General features: G+C 38.4%; 1 protein-coding gene and 1 pseudogene across 2 annotated transcripts; one reads left to right on the forward strand and one right to left on the reverse strand.

Moving 5' to 3' along the window:
* Positions 1-49: 49 nt before the first annotated feature.
* LOC124643966 (UDP-glucosyltransferase 2-like) lies at positions 50-11,087 on the reverse strand. 2 transcript variants are annotated; one of them, XM_047183099.1, is made up of 10 exons: positions 10,901-11,087; positions 5,928-6,099; positions 5,254-5,341; positions 4,639-4,804; positions 4,042-4,236; positions 3,356-3,575; positions 2,701-2,920; positions 2,038-2,257; positions 891-994; positions 50-386 (listed from the first exon to the last, which is right to left on the reverse strand). In XM_047183099.1, exons 2-10 carry the CDS (start codon positions 6,069-6,071, stop codon positions 202-204), a joined length of 1,542 nt encoding a protein of 513 aa, XP_047039055.1. In that variant the 5' UTR covers positions 6,072-6,099; positions 10,901-11,087; the 3' UTR covers positions 50-201. The 2 variants fall into 2 exon arrangements, with proteins under 2 accessions (XP_047039055.1, XP_047039056.1); XM_047183100.1 differs by lacking the exon at positions 10,901-11,087 and adding an exon at positions 6,400-6,416.
* A 569-nt stretch (positions 11,088-11,656) lies between these two features.
* On the forward strand, positions 11,657-16,041 carry LOC124643930 (annotated as a pseudogene).
* The last annotated feature ends 70 nt before the right edge of the window (positions 16,042-16,111 follow it).

Consider the following 16,111-nt stretch of genomic DNA (forward strand, 5'->3'; position numbering starts at 1 on the left):
ACTGTACCTAGTACATAAATGGGTGATATTGAAGATAAAAACGAACACATTTATTTTCTGATATTTATATTAAATCCTTTCATTGCTCACTTAAATTACTCTTACTCTTTTTACAAACGACGTATAATTTGTACATTTGCCCTGTAGGTTTGGTAACATTTAAAAAATATTTGTACAAAATTCACATAATTAAAAAAATACTTAATTCTTCTTCTTCTTATTCGCACTCTGCTTTTTGCCGCTAAATCTTCTGACGCAAGCAGTGACTGCGAACTTGATGAGCCACGCCAGCGCCGCGAGCACGCCGAGCACAGCGAGCACGAAGTCGAGCATCCAGCGTTCATGCCAACTGTACTGTAGTGCTAGAGAGCGGAGGTGGTATGCTCCTGTGGAAAATAACTTAGATATTTTAGATGGCAGATTTTTTTTCTAAAGCAGACAGAAAGTAGTCATACCTAATATGTGCTCGTTTGCAAAAAAACGGGCACCTGCGAGAATCTTGATTTTAAGGACAAAGCACAAGTTTCAAAAGTTTTGGTTTCATACAGCTATTACTCTAATCTGTGGTGGTGTTACACCACCGTCTCTAGGAAAGGAGGTACGATACGTCGACGGTATGGTGTGCTTAATAGCAGTTGTAGTCAAGACAGAAATGTTTCTTCTCGTTTACTTGCTCTAGCAAACAGTAACATATTGCGAGCGAACGCGAACATTTAAAAGGAATTTGGTACATAGAGAGATAGTCTAGAACATGAGAAAAGACAGGCAACTATTTATCCGGTAAGAAGTTCCTTTGGGAAGCGGGTGAAACTGCTAGCATTTCTATGTATGCTTGTCATTCGAAGAAGGTCTTAAACCAATAATATCTAATAGTGGTGGCCAGTCCTTACCTTTGGTTTCAATAGCGAGCTCTACGTAGAAGGAGATCAGTTTTGACGGAGAGATGGGACGAGCGCGGAACAACTTCGATAGATGCTTCACTTTCTTGGTGTACCTGAAATTATAAACAACATAATTTTTTTTGGTAAACCTTGTAAATGGATCGAAAAAATAATAAAAATACATATCCTACTTATATTATAAATGTGAAAGTTTGTGAGAATGTATGGATGTATGTTTGTTATTCAATCACGCAAAAACGGCTGGACCGATTTGATTGAAATTTGGTATGTAGATAGGTGATACTCTGGATTAACACATAGGCTACTTTTTATCAACACACCACGCGGGCGAAGCCGCTGGCGGAAGCTAGTTTGAAAATAAATATTTCGGACATGGACGAATGTCGTGATTTGGGAGTGGTATCTCGTCTTATTCCCAGAATACTCAAAAGGCTACGTTTTTACGCTAGGATTACCGGCTATAATATTTCTCTATTGGATTATGATGGCTTGCTGACCAGCCTTGTAACATATTTGGGTTCTGCTTACATGATACTAGATTATTTTTAAGTAGTAAGTACTAGTAGAGACTGTAGTAGAGACTGGTAACTATTAGCCATGTATGGTTCTCGCTTTAGGTACTAGCCAGATAAAGTCCTACATCCTACTAATATTATAAACGCGAAAGTTTGTATGTATGGATGTATGGATGTTTGTTACTCTTTCACGCAAAAACTACTGAATGGATTTTAATGAAACTTTACAATAATATAGCTTATACATCAGAATAACACATAGGCTACAATTTGTAAACATATTGTTCGAAATACTAAACCTGCGCAGACGAAGTCGCGGGCACCAGCTAGTAAATTATAAATGTGAAAGTTTGTATTGTAAGTATGTATGTTTGTTATTCTTTCACGCAAAAACGGCTGGACCGATTTGGTTGAAATTTGGTATGCAAATAGGTGATACCCTGGATTAACACATAGGCTACTTTTTATCAACACACCACGCAGGCGAAGCCGCGAGCGAAAGCTAGTAGATAGTAAATGGGTCCTCTTTCAATTTTCGACAGCCATGCTCACACATTCTAAAAAAATATTAGCCAACAAAAAAGTTGCCATGCTCAAAAATCTTAAAAAAAAATACTCACGAATCATTACTCAGCATCTCATTCAAGGCAACCTCCAATTCCGGAGCCATATTCTCATGGTAGTTCACTCTAACCGCATAACCAGTGCGCTGTGCTCTCTCCGCGTTCCCAGGCTGGTCTCCGAACACCGGTACAGCTAGGAGTGGGACTCCTGCGTGGATGGCTTCTAGTGTGCTGAGGAGGCCTCCGTGGGTGATGAAGAGGCGAAGGTTTTTGTGTGCTGAAAGGTGGGATTGAAAAATGTTATTGCATTTCCGTCAGATTATAAAGCTGAAATATTGGTTTGGTTGCACGTGCTAAATACCAAGCACCACTTAAAAAAATATTTCAGTGTTATATAAACTCCATTCATTGAGTAGATGAAGGCTATGTATTTTTACCCGGGTGCGTGAAGTGGTTTCCACGGAAAGCGGGTGAAACTGCTGGCAAAGCTACTATATAGCATGCAGCACTTGGCAGAGTTTTAAAAAGAACTCGATCGTATCAAACTATGACAAGGCTAGTCATAGCTCTGGATAAATCCTCAACTATGTTTTATGAAAATATATTATATTCTTATTCTATTATGTTAGGTTTGCCTTTCAGTCCAACTGGATGCAGCTGAGTAGAAATAGCTATTACAGATAATATAGTAATAAATTCTTCATCTTCCAAATACATTACCTAATATACTAGTCTGCGGCATCCAAGGCCTCATATGCAGATTAGGAGGCAGGTTATCCAGAGGCTCCTCAAACTTCCACAGCACGGTGTAAGGCAGCTTCGAGAACATCTTGATGAGCGCGTCTCGAGTGTGAGGCTTCATGGCTGTGGACCGCACTATGGACCCCATGCTGAAGTAGATCACGCCTTGTGGGGAGTTGTCCATTAAATCTTGTAGGTCCTGACGAAAAGAGTTTAGTGTTTGAAGATTATACAAATCAATGAGGATTAAGAGCTTTTTTGGGAGGAGTTCATGTTGAAGTAACACCCGCACAAGGTTGAGTCACGTTTGGCGCGATAGTTCCGTGGGTGCCTGACCATCTTATCATGAAAAGTTCTTCCAGTTGTATTCTCGCAGTCATTACGAGTAGTCAGCAACCAGAAAGTCTGATAACCAGTCTTATCTGGTAGCCCAGGTAACTAGGTAGGTTGAAGAATCAGATAGGCAGTCTCCCCATGAAAAAGGTATTAATCTGCATCCAGTTAATTCTGGAAAAGGCTAGGCAGATGATGTAACGGATTGTTTGAGAGCGTGCTTTAGTTTATGTCAGATTTTTCTTGAAATCTTTTTGAAAGCTGAACGTATATGAACCAGTAGAAACTAAACTTAACCAACCTTAGGAAGTGGAGCAGGATTCTCATCAATATGATAACCAGCTATGTTGACGACATTCGGAGGCAGGCTGTATGGCGAGCCGATGGACTCGTGGGAGTTCACCAGGAGTATGGACACGTTATGCTTGGCTTCCAGGAATGGGGGTAAGGGGACCCCACGGGCGGCCGCTATGGGAGCGTACATTGACTCGTAGAGTGCTGCTTGACGGGGAATGTCGAACCTGGATTTTTTTAGATAAATGAGGCTGGATTTAAAAACAACATTTAATTTTAAGTCCAGCTCAAAGCTTCTATCTCAGACACGCTGACACGCTCGCTGCATGCATAGCATACACGCTGCTTTATTACGACAGAAAGACTTACAGTTAATTAGAGTAAGCCTATTTCGAGGTAAGTATTGCGTAGGGGAAGGTGGGGCAGCTTCATACAGTCTTTCATTTATGAAAGAAAAACGCTGTTTTGGTGCGGTTCCCGTCTTGTTGCACCTAGATAGTAGCCTTTTAAAGACTCTAGACTATGTGTCTACAAAATTTTATTTTAATTCGGTTCAATGGTTAAGGCATGAAAGCCAGTCAGATAGACAGAGTTACTCTCTCATTTACACTATAAGTAGCTAAGGATTTTAAAGGATTTATTTATTTTTAAAGGAAAATTAAGTAAAAGTAATATTAAAACTTTCCCACTTACCAGCTATCAACAGTCAAAAGCATATAAATGAGGCCGTTCAACCACCTCCTCTGCCAGCTCATGGGGACCTCTCCATCAGCGATGATCATTGGCGTGGTCGGTATAGACCTCACCACGTCTACTATGCTCTCCAGGTAAGGATGGACCCCGACGGAGCTAAGTAGGATCCAGGGAACTTGCTGGATGGCTGCGTATCTGTAACAATGGATTTGAATCTATTTTTTTTGCAGCTTGTATGGCTGGGTGTATGACCACTTACCGAGGTGTATTATTGGGTTGCTCGGGTAACTGGGCTGAGGAGGTCAGATAGGCATCGTTCATTTTAAACCACTGGTAATTGGAAAAAGGCTCGGGACATGATGTATGGAAAGATCCATATCTTCCTGCTTCACGTAAAAACTGCTGGATGGATTTTGATGAAAGGCAGTAAGTATATAGCTTGTGTGTCAAAATAATATATAGGCTTTTATCCATGTGGGGGATGTAGGTTTCTCGCCATGGAACAAATATCCAGCGTTTATTAATACTAGTAGGAAGTAAGAGATTTTCAATTGTTAAATGTTTTTGATCTCCAAAACTTGAAGTAGCTATCCTTACCCAGCATCAAAGTCATTGACAGCCCAAGTAGTGATGACCGCATCGAACTGCTCTTCCACTACCACCTTCCGAAGAGCTGGAGTTTCCGAAGCGGTCCTGGCGATTACGGTCGTGAAGTTTCTTACGACAGATATGCTGTGGTTGTCTGTATCCGTTGCGTCGACGCCTGAAAAACGACATTAGAAGAATTTTTAGCTGCTCTCAAAAATAAGGAAAAAAAAATTCTTGAATAATTTCGCAAAGTTGCAACTTTTGTGCGCTAATAAATGCTAGGGTATTCTACGGAAGTCTAATGGCCAAGTCCAAGACCGATTTCGACCACGGTGGCTGTTCTCATATAAGGAGATATGCCAGCTGCGCAGGACATACATATTACAGTGCACGAGCATTTTGCGCAGTCACAAGTGTATTCACTAGCCCGATGGGACGACAATCCGACACCACCGGAGAGAGATTACAAGCAGGACCGACATTTACGTACTCTCCGATGCACGGGTGTATCAATCACCAACTTCCAGGCTACGGGCTGCTTTGTGAAAGTTTCTAAAACCCACACCCTTTCGCCTTATTAATATGTATAAATGTTTATACTTCTATTTTTTATGAAATGCTTACCTTCAACAATTGCCCGAGTAGCAGTGAGATCTATGATCCTTAAGTTTTTCGGCACATTCTTCTTTTCGAATGGGGTCGCCCAAGTCACCTAGAAAAATATCTTATTCTTATGCCCATTTTCACCAAAAACCTCTTAACGTTTCCCTAACTAAATGTCACTTAGACTAGAGGCTCCCCCAGTAATAAAGGTTATAAGGGACACTTAAGCTTTGGTGGAAACGAAAATCGTACTAAGTGTTCCCTGAATGTTCTTAGGGGATCCCTAAATTTAGGTATTTGTTGGTGAAAATGGGCATTAGTCTTAAAACATAAGAATAATATATGAACCAGCTGCGCTACTCGCGTTCCGAAGAAACTACTTCTTGCAATAAGATAAAAATAAACCTATGTCCTTTCACAGGCCCTAGGCTAGAGTACATTGCGTACTACCATCGTTGCCAAAAGAAAATTCAGTCGTTACGAGTATTCAGAAACCAGAAGCTTCCAGTCTAATAACCAAGGGCTTAAGGGGTATCAGGATACCGAGATAACTGAGTCAAGGAGGTCAGATATATGCAGTCGCTCCATGTGGTGTACACTGGTATTCAGTTCCATCCAGTTACACTGGAAGCTGATCCCATCACATAGCTTGGAGAAAGGCTAAGCAAGATGATGAACTTTATAAATACACTTACTTCATGGCCAGCCTTCAACAACGCATCGACAACACCTTTAGAGAGATGGTCATGACTCTTAGAGGCTGCTGGGAAGATGCACAGGATCTTGTAAGCCAAGCTGTTGGTTACGCACAGCAGGAGTAGTACTAGTGTGATCTTCATGATTGAGGGGTCACCATGCAGGAACAACCTGGAAAAAAACATTTTTATTTTGACTTACTACCACCCGCTTACCATGAGAACTTCTTTCGGTTCCTGGATAAAATATAGCCTATGTGACTCAAGTATAATGTAGCTTACCTACTATCAGTTAAATAATTTATTAAAGAACACACAGTTGTTTTTTGTTGTTTTTCGTTTTATTATTTTTACTTTAGTTTGTAGAATTTTAGTTATTTTAAGTTTGTAAATATAGTTTGTATTATGGTACTATTTATGACTAAAAATATAATAAAAACTAATTTTTCAAATTGGTTGAGTAGTCTCGTACCTTGAGCTTCAACAATTTTAAATTAATAATTTAAAACGTCAATCCTCCAATACTTCCTAACAATGTTTTACTACTAAGAAGTGACGGAAAAACTGCCTGGCAATACATGTTATTCTGAACCGGTTTGGGGCAATCTTAGTAAACCATGTTATTATGCCTAGATATGTCGAACTTTGATCCGCTCGTTACGTAAGAAACCTTTGGACCAACTAAATTGCTCAACATTACGAGTAGGCGGCGAATGAAACAATGTAGGTCCATCTTTTAGATAACCCTAAAATAATGGACCGGTGTTTTTGCTTTTCTTTCGTAAGTAAATAACAACGAAGATACCGCATGTTTGAACTTTAAGGCACATACAGAAACGTTACGTCACAAATGCCCACTTTTAAGATTAGCAATAATATTGGAAACATATTCTCTATAATAATTCCTTAAAAAACACTATCTATAATCTTTAAGGTGAATGCTTCAACCGTTCAATTCAAATATAAAATGGTTTTTGATGTTTTACCAAAGTTAACATTCGGTATTAGGCGTGAGCTGATTGAATGCGGAAATAAACATAAAAGTTTTTGATGTCCTTGTTTACTCCAAAAGTTCAAAATATTGTTATGTTTCAAATTTTAAAACCATTCAATATTTGAATTTCCCACTACCAGTTGAAGCAATCACCTTAACGTCTTATATCGTATTGAATTTTTAACGTCCTGTTAAAACGAAAAATGAGTATCCAATATTTCTTGCTAATCGAAAAGATGAACTAATCAGAATCACTATATTTTAACCCTGTCATCATGCCTACAATGACACCTGTTGCGTGATATGCATTTATATTGCGCCATATTTATAATTTTCAGGCAATATTGTGTAATATTGCACAACTTAATTAATGCTCTAGACTGCCCCTAAGATAATCACAGGGCAGAGGCACATGACAAAAAACTTTACTCATGTGACAGACGTAAGCGAGAGGTGTGGCCACGAGCATTTCTCGGGGCCTAATGGCATCCAAGCCGATTGTCAGTCACGGCGGCTGTTCAAGGAGATCAGCGAACTGCACAGGACATATTATAGTGCACAAGCATTTGCACAGACAAAGGTGCACTCCCTACTCTTTCACTCCGGCACCACCGGAGAGAGATCAGGCGCAGGACCGACATTAACGTGCTCTCTGATGCACAGGTGTATCAATCACCAATTTCCAGGCTTTGGGGTGTTTTATGAAAGTTTCTAAAACCCGCAAATGGTTTCGGCCCTACCCGGGAATGGAACTAGAGAACTTATGCACAGCAGCCGCGTTTTGCGTAAACTAGAACAATTGTGATGATATCTTTATAATTTTGATTCCGGGACGCACTCAAAGTTGTCATCGTCACATGGATAAAAGATGCTTGTAGACAATTTCTGATAAGATCATTTTTAATGTCATTGTCAGCCTAAAACGTCAACTGATGGACTCCTGACTCCCCCAAGCTGGGAAGATTTGCCCATACTCACCGCCCTGGGCATGCGTGTTGGTGACCACAATGTGGGATAGTTTTTAGCTTCGGAGATGCTGCTGTCCGTATCAAAGTATTTAATTTGTATCTTACTAAGAATATCGGATTGGCAAAATAACAGTGATTATAGTTACTGAATTATACTAGTTCGCGTGCCAATTTTCATTACTGAAGTTAACCATTTAACTCCTTTAACTATTGCTGAAAATTCTATCGCCATTCATTTTTGAATTGTTAATTTATGTGCATCTACATTCACGCATTGTTCGTGCAGATCTTGTGAAGTTGGCAACTAAGTATAGATTAGACTTTTGAAAAAAAACTGCTAGGTCTACAAATATAACAATCAAATAATACATACTCTTTAAAATATTCGGTGTTCAAAAATAACCGTGTTGCTGGCCATATCATGTGAAAAAAATTAGAACAACCATGAAATAAATAAGAAAAAAATCTTTAAAAGAAAATCCTAATGGCATCTTTATAAGTTTTGAGCAATAACGGCTAGTCATATTTAAGAGTATTGACAGTTCGAAACCAACCTTCTTGGAGCGATGTGGCTCTATATCCATCGAAAGTCGAAAGCATGTGTGTGTACGTGTGTTTTATGTTTTAATTCTCCAGTGCAAAGGTTGATTACCTAATTTTGATAAAATTTGGTATGCAAGAAGCATGAATTTTATCCGGATATGAGAAGTAGTTTCCTCGCTAAATGTTTTCGCGGTTTTCCGCGCAGTACATAATGATCAATGATCACGCTACACACTAGTATTTTCGAAGCGACAAAAATTTATCGTGCGGCTTCAAATAGCATATTTGTAACGGAAAATTCATTAACTGTGAAAACACTGAGACAGGTTTTTTCCCCTAGCAACAAGAATTGTCAAGGATATAATAATTTATTTACAATACGGGGTCAAAGTTCAAAAGATAAACACCGGATACATTAATGAGAATTGAACCTCGTTCGAGGCATAATCTAACTAAAACGGTAAGATAAACAGATTACAAAAGGTATTTAATAAATAAAACAAGATAATAATGTAGGTACAATGAAGTGTATCGACTTACTTCAGATAACTGATCCATCTGTTGTCTTCGATTGGAAATTGAATTTTGATATTAGCTTATGTCAAATGTCAGTATTAATCTCAAATCCAAAAACAATGGATCGGTTATTGCAATCCGTACTTAGCGCACTGTTGTCGCTATGTGGAATGTCGACACGGCTGTTATTGTGTCGATTGTCGTTACGGTCGTGTTTCGGGCACATTAAACTGTAGGTCCCGGCTGTTATTGAACATCTTTGGCAGTCGTTACTGGAAGTCCGAAGCGAGTAACCTCCTCACTCAGAGACATTTTAATGATTACTTAAGTCGCTCCTTAGTGATGGAATGTCATACAAATCTTTCACTAAGGAATGGCTTAAGTAATCATTAAATGCCTCTGAGTGGGGAGGTAAGTGTGACAACCAGTCTTATCTAGGGGTATTGGGTAACCCGGGTCTGGGTTGAGGAGATCAGATAGACAGTCGCTCCTTGTAGTTAGTATATGGTATGGCCTGCATTTTTTAATGTTTTTTGTATTAAAGTCATGAAAAATATGTTGTAAGATAAATCATCATTAATTTAAGAGCCCAGCTCTTGGCGGTGCAGCTCCTTCCATTTACACCTATCTAGCGCCAACTCCTGAACTTCCTTATACGTCACAACCTTCACCTTTTCTTTAATTTGCTTGATGTAGCTATATATTGGACGACCCCTTCCTCTCTTTCCTTCCACGATGTTTTTGATAAAATCGTCGTGACGTATAAGGTGTCCCATCAAGATAAATAAAGACAAGTAATGAACAGTCAATACAGGTGCTTTGATAATGAGCAAATCTGATGATACAAAATATATTTTTGATGTTTCATTATGATTTTCATAGTAAGTGAAATAAGACAATTTTAGATAGATACTCAAACCGTTGAAGTGAGTATCCATTTTTTATCATGAAAATAAATAGCTTCCGCTTGTGGTTTCACCCGGATCCTGAGGGAACTATTTCGTGCACCCAGTTAAAAGTAAGTGCGAAAGAATTTTGAAATCGGACAAGTAGTTCAAGCAGGCGAATCAATAAAAAATTCTTCATCTTTAAGGCGACGAATTGGTCAACAATAATTCCATAACCGGCACGCGCATCTAAGGCGCCAAAAGGGGTCGGAGTGTCTGAGCGGGGCGAGGATAACAATACGCGCGCTAGCTTATAACTAAAAGTCGTAAGCGACAAAATGGTTTTGTAATTTTATTATTTAGAAATGATAATTTGATAAAAAATCCTTCTTCAATTTTAAAGAGTATGTATATACTCAACTACTATAAAAGTTAAGAGGCTTAAATCGGTCCCGTTTGCCCATAATATGTGAATCTCTTTTTAAAAAGAGGTATGTTTGATATATTTTTCTCTGTTATAAAAGTTACCTAATCATGTTTTGACGTCTAACAAAATAAGGTTTATATCATGAACTTTCAGGTAACCAAGTTGTATTTTGATCCATTTTGTATTTACTGAGAAAAATTGAGATCCTTGGCGCTAAAAAATCTAATTCGTCCTCTTAAGACTGACGTATTAGATGTTATATACAGTTTTATTCACGTCCCAGTCCCAGTAGAAACATTTCTTGCAATCGGCCAATAAGTAGGTAGCCTGGTCCTTTCTCTAGCTCTATATAAACTTTGTGTATCCGCAGCTTTGATTCGAAAGCGTGACACACAAAGTTATTGATGCAATTATACTTAATGTAAGTAGGATACGGTCTATTTATTATTATCAAAAAGTTGTTTACCTAATTAACAATCTAATACCTATAGAGAAAACTGGTAAATTAAATTCATTTTGTAGAAAAAAATGTGTCAAGCTTCAAGGCGTCTATTCACAATTTCAATTTATGAAAAAAACGCTTATAAATCGAAATTAAGATGTTATAAATTCGATGTAAAATAATAAAAAATACTCACTTTATTTCACGAAATAACTACACTTCTATATAAACCACTATATTAAGGAAAAATCACCACAAAACTAAACTTTGTGTTTAATTATTACAAAATTAATTTATTTTGCCGTCATATCGTAACACAGCACAGTTTGTATATTAACTGGCTTGTTGTAAAATAAATGTTATTCTTAAGACACGCGGCGATTTTTATTACTTTTATATGTTTGTTAAATAATCTGATAAACCAAGTAGGTTTAACACTATATCTCTCTTAGTCTATGATTCAGAAATGTGTGACTGTTATCACCATGAGATAGGTACAATGGACGCATTTGTTATTATGCTTTATCATTCATTTAATTAAATATGATGATAAAAAAATATCTACATTGAGTTCTGTCGATAAAATTATTGTTGCTATAATAATAATGGCTTCCAAGGCCGATTTCGGACACGGTTGTTCACGTATGAGGAGATCAGCCAGCTGCGCAAACTATTCTTACACTTTTCTTGCACTATTCCTTCACTCTCACTCATAGCCCGATGGGACGGCAATTCGACACGACCGGAGAGAGATCAGGCGCAGGACCGACATTTACGTGCTCTTCGATGCACGGGTTTATCAATCACCAACTTCTAGACTACGGGCTGTCTTGTGAAAGTTTCCAAAACCCACAAAGCGATTTCGACCCGACCCGGGAATCGAACCCGAGATTATGCACATCAGTCGTGACTCGTGCTTGCAACCATTAGACCAACGAGGCAGATGAAAAATATGCAGGTAACACAGAAATCATGCATATATGTAAACACATCATGTTTCATCATCATCTGCCTAGCCCTTTGCTAACTATGCTGGGAGTGGCTTTGCTGCATGGGAGAGCACGTTAAAGTCGTTCCTACGCCTTATCTTTCTCCGGTCGTGTTAATTTGCTTTCTTGTCGAGCTGTGAGAGTGAAGAAACAGTGAGTGCACTTGTGTTTGCGCTAATGCTTGAGCACTATAATATGTCCTAAGCAGCTGGTTGATCTCCTTATATGAGAGCAGCCGTCGTGGCCGATAAATCAGCTAGGATGACATCCTCATCATTCAAATAAATATTACGGTTCCTACAAAATTGCGCTTAGCAATTGTACGTGCCAGTGATAATTATTAATTGTTTTTATTATCAAGGATTATCATTTTATCTGGATAAGGCAGTGATGTGACTAACAGAAGTCGAACGACTCATGGTGATTCAACAATATTTTCTTTGACTATCTTAATATCACAGACTTTTAAGATAGATAAAGATTAATGATAAACCTGTATAATTTTCTCATATTTATTTTCAAATATTATGATTTCAATTATCATTTATCAATCATCACGTATTGTGTCGTCGCAAATTCATCGTGACTTTCTAAAAACTGTAATGATTCTAAATTAAAGGTAATCTTTTTTTTAACGACGTCAGAAATCATCAAATGACCCCTCCCGCTGTGGGTTAGCAGCGGTGAGGGAGTGTCAGACTCTTACTGACTAAAAACCGTCGTGTTCCGTCGTAGGCCTTTTATGTACCAGGGCCGCGGTAACTCGCGCGAACAATCCCGCAGCCCCGGCAAAACTAAAAGTAATCTTGGTTCTAGCTTATTTTACACAGCTTTTTATACAGAAACTGTGTTAAATGCAATTGTCGTTGTCGTGTCAGCCGAGAGACGTCCGCAGATGGACAAAGGCCTCCCCCAAAGGTTCACCACTTTGCTCGATCTTCAGCAGCCCGCATCCACTGTTACTGTTACTGCCTTTTTATCGTTCCACTGCTGGGGACAGGTCTCCTATCATACGGCGAAGGAATGAGCATTAATTACCACGCTTGCTCAATGGGGGTTGGTGACTTCAGACTTCATAGTCCAGGTTTCCTCAAGATGTTTTCCTTCACCTTTATATCAGCCATTGGTGTCCAAGATATACTTAGAAAGTACATACAAACTTACAAAAATTTCATTGTTACTTGCCTGTCCTGGAATCGTACTCACGCCCTCCTAGTTGGTTCTTTTCTCACTAGGCCACCACGCCACCACGCATCAACTGCTTCCAGGCAACCTTGGCCAGATCGTCCGTCCATCTAGAGGGGAGCCTGCCCACTCTGCATCTTGTAGGCCGTGGTCACTACTCGAGAACTTTTCCGCCCCATCGGCCATCTGTTCTGTGAGCTATATGTCTTGTCCATTGCCACTTCAGCTTTGCAATTGTTCGGGCTGTGTCGGTGGCTTTGGTTCTTCTTATTTCTGATTGATCTCGCAGTGAAACTCCTAGCATATCCCTCTCCATTGCTCTCTGAGTGACCCAAAAGGCCATGCTTATAAGGCCCATAGTTAGCGATCACGTTGGCAATGAAACTTGGCATTAGGTTGAAATTCAATAAAATCCTACTTATATTATATATGTGAAAGTTTGTGAGAATGTATGGATGTATGTTTGTTATTCAATCACGCAAAAACGGCTGGACCGATTTGATTGAAATTTAGTATGTAGATAGGTGATACTCTGGATTAACACATAGGCTACTTATTATCAACACACCACGCGGGCGAAGCCGCTGGCGGAAGCTAGTAAGAAATATATTTGAAATCTACAAAAGTTTTCAGTGGGCATATTTTTTACACCCTCGAGTTGATTTCAGTAGTTACTTAAGTTTTCTTATTTTAATACCCCACACACTGCAGACATTAAAGTTGAAGGAAAATATCTCGAGGAATCCTGGTCTTATAAGTCTGAAATCACCAAACCCGAATGCCCGGTGAGTATGGGCAAACCTCCCCAGTTTGGGAGAGGCGGTAGCTGTGACGACAGAGACAATAAAAACGAATCTAATCAGAAATTGTGTACAAACATGATATCTTTTATCGAAAATTCTTACTATAAATATCTGGTTTTATAACATTAGTAGCATTCCACAGTTCAACACAGCTGGTCTTCGCCTCTATTGTTAAGAAGGTACGCGGTAGGCTTTTGGAAAAACAGGACCCTATTACAAAGACTATGTTGACTGCCTGTCTAGTGATGTAAAATGAAAAAAAAAACGATTTGTTTTTTTCACTTTATTGAAAAAAAAAACATGAAAAAAAACTTTGCATCGTTGTTTTTTTTCTAAATTTGTTTTTTTTTCAAGCCTACGTTTTAGTTCAATTTTCAAAATTTCCCTTTCGTTGAGTTAATATCAATGAATGTTGCCAATATTTTTATGAAATTTTGGTACTGTTTTATCAGAAAAGTACCGTAGATTCAAGAATATACCTAGGACTCTATTATGTAATCTTAAGTATTAATCTTTAACAGTAAATGCCCTAACAATTTTAGAGTTATAATACTCTTGAAAAAAAAAAGGCCCAGAAAAAAAAAAACAGTTTTTTATCAGGTTTTTTTTCAAGGTTTTTTTTCACATTAGAAAAAAACGGTTTTTTTGCAACACTATGCCTGTCTATATTTCTCGCAGTCGGATAAAAAGTTTTCGGGTTTTCGACTATACATATGTGTAGCTTTTATTTAAATTGGTTCACTAGTTACTTCAGACCCCAAGATAATTGGAAAAAGACCCGGGAGTGATGGTTCACTAGTTTAATGTTGCTTTTACAATATTTATAAGGATATAGTATAAAGAAAACAATTAACCAGTCTTACGAAACTGAATCAGGTTTCCCAGGCAACTGGGTTGAGGAGGGCAGATAGGCAGTCGTTTCATGTAAAACAATGATACTCATCCAGTTACACTAGAAGCCGACCCCAACATAGTTGGGAGAAAACTAGGCAGATGACAACTTATGTAATAAGAAACACAAATGCTATTACTGTTTCCAGGTAACCTGGGCGTCAACTTAGTCACAGCAGGATGTCCATACTAACCTAACGGTCATAGAGCTGCCTGATGCATTGAAGATTGTTCAAAGTAAGACAAACACCTAATCTATCTAGGCTATTAAGAAAATATATGTACCTAATTATTATAAGTACGAACAAAACACCACTACGCTACGTGAGTCAAAGGGTTTTTTGAGAGGATTATTTTTTTACTTTATTTACGTGTTTTTTTTCTTCATAAAATCGCTTCATGTATTAAAGTGTCACAGTACTACAGAGAGGGACACAAGGAGTCCAAAATTAGGTATAATAACTATCCCTCTTTTTGCGTCGAGGATTAAAAGTTATTTGGAACAATTAAAAATGTTCCGTGAATCCATAACTTTTCTAGATTAGTCGATATAGAAAAATTATGGGTGTAATTATAGGTGAGTGCACCTGTGCAAATGCTTGGGCACTATAACATGTCCTGCGTAGCGAAGCTGGCTGATCTCCTTATATGAGAACAGCCACCGTGGCCGAAATAGGACTTATTGTTATAATCGATTAAAATATTTATTTCGTTTCAGGTATGGATGCAATGAAAGCCTTGAAGAACGTGAGCATATCATACCTACATGGCTAACTTTACCACAAGTATTGCAGTAGCTGCTTCGGAAAACCCTCAGCTCAGGAAGGTGCTGGTGGAAGAACAATTCGATGCGGTTATTACTACTTGGTATATGAACGATTTTGAAGCTGGGTGAGTACCGAATTAATTCTTTAGGTTATGATAGACTTAAAGACCAATTGTCGGCCATGCCGACTGTTTTTTTTTTATCATATCATATCAGATATTGCATTCCATAATGTACATTTGGCGGAAAATATAATAAAGGTAGTCACAATTATGAACCCTGATGGGCACAGCAAAATAGTTAGAAGAGAGGAAGGTGTTTTCTATGGAGGTTAAGCTGTGCAGAACATATTACTGTGCCAATGACTTTTTTATGTGTGATTCTGTGAGTGAATATATATGTGCTGTTATCCTCAACTTCGATATCGGTATTTGTGGTGTGTGGTGTTTTTTTTTTCAAAATATTGCAGGTTATGTTGTTAACATTTGCGCTTGATACATAGAAGGCGACTACAGGCATCTATATTATACAGCATATTTGGACTTAAACCAGATATTATTAGTTATCTGTCACGCTTTGCCAATCAATTGATAGTGGGATCCTAAATCTATAAGAAAAACCTTTATATTCCAGATACGCAGCCATTCAGCAAGTCCCCTGGAGTCGAACAGACTGACGTTGACGGGAACAGACTGACGTTGACCTTTATCGGTGTAGACCTGTTTACTTACTTTTATCTTTTAAAAATCGTAAACTCAAGTATCTGCATAGTT

This window comes from Helicoverpa zea, chromosome 29 (genome assembly GCF_022581195.2).
Source record: "Helicoverpa zea isolate HzStark_Cry1AcR chromosome 29, ilHelZeax1.1, whole genome shotgun sequence".
Classification (NCBI taxonomy): Eukaryota; Metazoa; Arthropoda; class Insecta; order Lepidoptera; family Noctuidae; genus Helicoverpa; species Helicoverpa zea.

Coding starts and splice junctions, on each gene's coding strand:
- LOC124643966 (XM_047183099.1), bottom strand. CDS start 6,071: ATGAAGATCACACTAGTACTACTCCTGCTGTGCGTAACCAACAGCTTG. Junction 4,805..5,253: donor TACTCGGGCAATTGTTGAAG/GTAAGCATTTCA, acceptor GTCGTTTTTCAG/GCGTCGACGCAACGGATACA. Junction 4,237..4,638: donor GTCAATGACTTTGATGCTGG/GTAAGGATAGCT, acceptor CCATTGTTACAG/ATACGCAGCCATCCAGCAAG.